The sequence below is a fragment of the Coptis chinensis genome, chromosome 7, assembly GCF_015680905.1.
Source record: "Coptis chinensis isolate HL-2020 chromosome 7, ASM1568090v1, whole genome shotgun sequence".
Taxonomy (NCBI): domain Eukaryota; kingdom Viridiplantae; phylum Streptophyta; class Magnoliopsida; order Ranunculales; family Ranunculaceae; genus Coptis; species Coptis chinensis.
Window position 1 is genome coordinate 2,670,518 of NC_141462.1, and position 4,785 is coordinate 2,675,302.

General features: G+C 41.9%; 1 protein-coding gene across 1 annotated transcript; it reads left to right on the forward strand.

The window, feature by feature from the left end:
• The first annotated feature begins 259 nt into the window (after nt 1-259).
• On the forward strand, nt 260-979 carry LOC147485194 (uncharacterized). Its single transcript, XM_086571232.1, has one exon. The coding sequence runs from the start codon at nt 260-262 to the stop codon at nt 977-979; it is 720 nt and encodes a 239-aa protein (XP_086427358.1).
• Nucleotides 980-4,785: the final 3,806 nt, after the last annotated feature.

Genomic DNA, 4,785 nt, shown 5'->3' on the forward strand with positions numbered 1-4,785 from the left:
AGAGTTTCTGTGTAGGTTAAAGGAGGAGACATTGAGAGTGGAAAATTTGGATGAACATACAGCGGTCATAGCCTTCCAGCACGGCTTGAAAGCGGGAACTAGAGTTCATGAGTCGGTTTCCAAAATCGAAATCACTTCTTTGCATGCCTTGTATCCAAAGGTAGAAAAATACATACGCTGCGAGGATATAATGCAGAGGAACACGAAGGAACAAAAGAGATCAGGAAAATCAGTGCAGGCCGTCGACTGAGACGACCAGATGGGAAAAAGTAGACTTGAAGAAAGAGAGAAAGGAGCATACAGAGGAGAGAGCCAAGGTCTGGAAAGGACGGGAGACCGCGGCAGAAGGGATATCCGAGAGAAGAAGCCATACCAGGAAATCGAACAGACCCCGCTTAATAGACCCTTAGAGGAAATCTTGCCTCTAATTAAAGGGCAACAGTACTTTGAGGGTCCGCAGAGTACACCTGTGGAAATAGAAGGGAAGCCATTATGTGCATATCATCAAATCAGGAATCACGCCATGAATGAATGTTATGCCTTGAAGTGGTTAGTGGAGAGAATGATTGAAAAGGGGATGCTCAGGGAGTTTGTCACAGAGGTTCGCCAAGCCGAGAGAGTACCAGCTCTGGCTAGAATTCTAGGTACCATCAATGTCATCTTTAGTGGAGAAACCCTGGGAAGGAATGCACACAGAGAAAAGGTAAGAAAGACAGTGAGTTTACAACAGATGAACGAGGTGGTCAGCATACCGCGGTTAGTTAGTGGAACCGTGAAGGGTGAGGAAGGCATAATGTTCACCCAAAAGGACTTAGAGTCAGTAATTTCCCCGCATGAGGATGCGTTAGTGATTACTATAGCGATGGGCAATTATCTGGTAAAGAAGGTGTTGATAGACTGTGGAAGTTCAGTAGACTTGTTGTTTAAGGGGGCTATAGAGGAGATGAATATCGGTAGAGATCAATTGAAAGTGCCTTAAACCAATCTGTATGGGTTCAACGGCAGCATGACCGAGCACATGGGGGAGTTGATGTTACCATTTACAGCCGGTCCGACAACAGTATTCACTAGATTTATGGTGGTGGATTCAAGCTCCCAGTATAATGCCATCCTAGGGAGAAAGTGGATCCACGAAATGAAGGCCATCCCGTCGACATTGTACCAAGTGGTCCGCTTCCCTACTAAGGGGGGAACGTACGAAATAAGGGGGGATCAAGTGGCAGCACAGAACATCCATCATATTACAGTAAAAAGTATGGTCCGCAGAACAAAAGGTGAGGGGTCGCCAGAAGAACCAGGATCAGGATAGCAATTACAGGAGGCAGCGGAAAGTGTGCGTGCCTCTGTAGGGACCGAAAACTTTGGATGAGTTGGAAGTAGTGAACCTTGGGATGGGAGACGAAGAAAAGTTTACATTGGTGGGAGCTGACTTGCCAGAAGAATGGAAGTGTAAGCTGGTGCAGTTTTTGACAGACAATACTGATATATTTGCATGGGCAATCGAGGATATCACGGGTTTAGACCCGGAATATGCCTGTCATCGTTTGCATATGAATGAAGATGCAAAGCCAGTAAGACAAAAGATGAGGAGCATAAGACCCAAATACGCTGAAGGGATTTGCAAAGAGGTTATATGGCTGAAGGGGGCGGGGATAATAAGGGAGGTAAAGTTTATAGAGTGGTTGTCAAATGTGGTCGCGAAACCAAAAAAGAACGGCAAGGTTAGAATGTGTGTTGACTTCACAGACGTAAACAAGGAATGCCCAAAAGATTGTTACCCTATGCCCAGGGTGAATGAGTTAGTTGATAGAACGGCAGGATACAAGGTGTTCTCCTTCATGGATCCATCAATGGGGTACAATTAGGTCGTGATGTTCGAGCCAGATCAAGAGAAAACCACCTTCGTGGTGGAGGGTGGTACCTATTGCTACACCAGGATGCCCTTCGGCTTAAAAAATGCGGGTGCTACCTTTCAGCGATTGGGAGAAAAGATGTTCGAAGACAAGATTTGAAGGGGGATCAAAATATACATTAACGACATGGTGGAAAAAAACATGTCGGAAGGGGAACACTTAGAAGGTCTCTGTGAGACTTTTGGCATATTGCGTAAGTATAAGTTGAAACTCAATCCTGAAAAATGCACATTTGGGGTAACTTCAAGAAAGTTTATGGGCTACATAGTCACCCACCGCGGAATAGAGGCAAATCCAGAGCAGATTTGATCACTGATTGAAATGCCATCTCCGCAGAATGTGAAGGAAGTACAAAGACTGGCTAGTAGGGTCGCGACATTTAATAGATTCATTTCCAAGTCGTCGGACAAATGCCGGCCTCTATACCGCTTGCTGAGAAAAACTCTTGATTTCCATTTGACCCCGGAGTGTGAAGAAGCCTTTCAAGAGTTGAAAGATTACTTAGGGAAGGCACCCTTGCTATCACGACTGGAACAGGGCGAGAAGTTGCATTTATATCTGGGTGTTAGCGAGTACGTCATAAGTTCACTTCTCGTTAGGGTGATCGACAAGATAGAAAAGCCAGTTTACTTTCAAAGCAAAACCCTCCTGGATGCAGAGAATGATAAGAGCCCAAAACTGTAGTTTTAACCCCTTAACAATCGTACTTTTAGACCAATTATGCGAGTAATAAATAAGTGTTAATACTGATTACGTGCTTTTATATATTTCAGGCATTGAAGTCAATTATGTGTAGAAATATGCCACTTTGGCGAGATAAAGGAGCAAGGGTTAGTTGCTAAGAAGTTCTGTGATTAAAGGAAAAGATTTAAGGAGACAAAGCCTTTGTAAAGCCCGGTCAAAAGCTAAAAAGTCAATGGGACCAGAAACAGTGCACAAGTCAGCAGAACTTCCAAAGACTATATCTTTGGACTCAGGCCTCAAAATTAGGCCTACCTTATGTCAAAACGACCGTCTCGGAAAGAGTTTTCCAATGGTCCAAGCCTTGATCCAATTAGAGGAGCAAAAGTGGACTAAAAGTCTGCAGAAGTCAAAGCCAACTGAAACTGACTCTGTGGACTGAAGAAATTGGGCTTTGGGCTCGATTTTCCGGCCCAAAACATGGCTCCTCAGCCCATGCACGAAAATGTGGATCTGGTCTCCTCCATTTCCACACACAAGACTTAACTCTTAAAGAATAGTTAGGTTAGATAGGAGGTAGCCATTAGAGATAACTTCTAGATCTAGTTTTTGAGAATTTTAATTAGTTAATTAATTAGTTTTTCATACCTTGTTTTAGGTTAGTTATTTGAATCATTGTTATTCATTCATTAGATAAATAAAATAGTTAGTTCTTGATAAATTCGATTTTTGTTATTTAAAATTGCTTAGATATAATTTCAATTCTTGTTTGTTATTCATTTCTTAGTTATTAATTTAGATTTGAATTATTGTTTAGTTCAATTTAATAAAGTTATAATCTTTATATTATGTCGTATTCAATTTCACATGGAAATAATAGTTTGATAAATCAAGGCTAAACCTCCATTAGAGGGGTTTGATGAAGCCTTGATGAAAACTTGATTGTGTAGTGTAGAATCGTTGTAAGAGTCTATTCCACTCTAGAAGGTCGTTGATTCGCCATGAGAATGAGTGGACTTCCTCACATGTTAGTTATGAATTGGTAGAGATGTCATGTATAATTAGGTATTAGAATGACCAATTCTTATAGTAAGAACGTAAGAATTGGATTACAACAATCTATGCTAGTTTATTAAGTTGGATTCAAGGTGGATTCAATTCCCCACTAATTCTTATTCTAGATTCAAACCTGAGTATTTCGTAGCATTTCGTAGTTGAATAATTTTAGTTAATATCTTGTTATTTGAATTTGCATCGTAGTATAATCCCACCATTACTCTCATTAGACGTTGGATAGACTCGCAATACACGAAAACAACGAGTGCTAAAGAACTAGGAGTGGAACGAATCTTTTACTCCACTCTATTTCGATAGATTCGAGAGTAGAATAATCTTTGATAAATCTAGTATAAGTTCAGTTTTAGTTTTACTTGCGACTAGAGTTTCATTGCTTTATTTCGTAGGTAAAACTATATAATTTTAATTTTATCAAATGGTGCTGCTGCCATCTTAGTTCCCTTTAGCATTGTTTTCGTTAGTATAATTAGTCTTTCCAAAGTCCCATTAAACCCACCCACCCTTGTTTGATTTTAACTGTGGTTGTCCATTTTAGCACCGAAAATTTCCTCGTAGAATTACACGGAGCGCGACCCGCGCCCTAGGCAGGCTAAATTGGAGCGCGACCCATGCCCAAACGCCTGGAGCAGAGCTCGCCCAACCCTCTCTAGAGCGCACCCCGCCCCCAAAGGCCTGGAACGCAAAATTTTCCTGAGCGCGACCTGCGCCCTCGTAGGCAAATTTGGAGTGCACCCCGTGCCCAAAACACTGTAACTCGAGACCAATACACTGAGCGCACCCTGCGCCCAAAACACTTTAACTCGAGGTCAGACCTGAGCGCGACCTGTGCCCTCCCAAGGCTAATTGTGAGCACAACCCGTGCCCATTGCTGGATTTGCCTGATTTCCACAGGTTTGTTTCAAACTTCCATTTCTTCAAGATTTTCAGTGTTCTAACTTGTTATATACACTGAGCACGCGTAAACAAGACGTTATTTATAAGCGAAGCAAGGACACATTCAGGTACTCTTTTCTTCCATTCCTCGCATCTCTTGTTAGAGGTTTATACTAGTATATCAGGATTGTTTGGAGTGTTGTCGTGTTAGTTAAGATTGGTCTTAGCCTTGCATGAGATT

Bases quoted from the DNA above. Each gene is read 5' to 3' on its own strand.
- LOC147485194 (XM_086571232.1), top strand. From the start codon at position 260: ATGGGAAAAAGTAGACTTGAAGAAAGAGAGAAAGGAGCATACAGAGGA.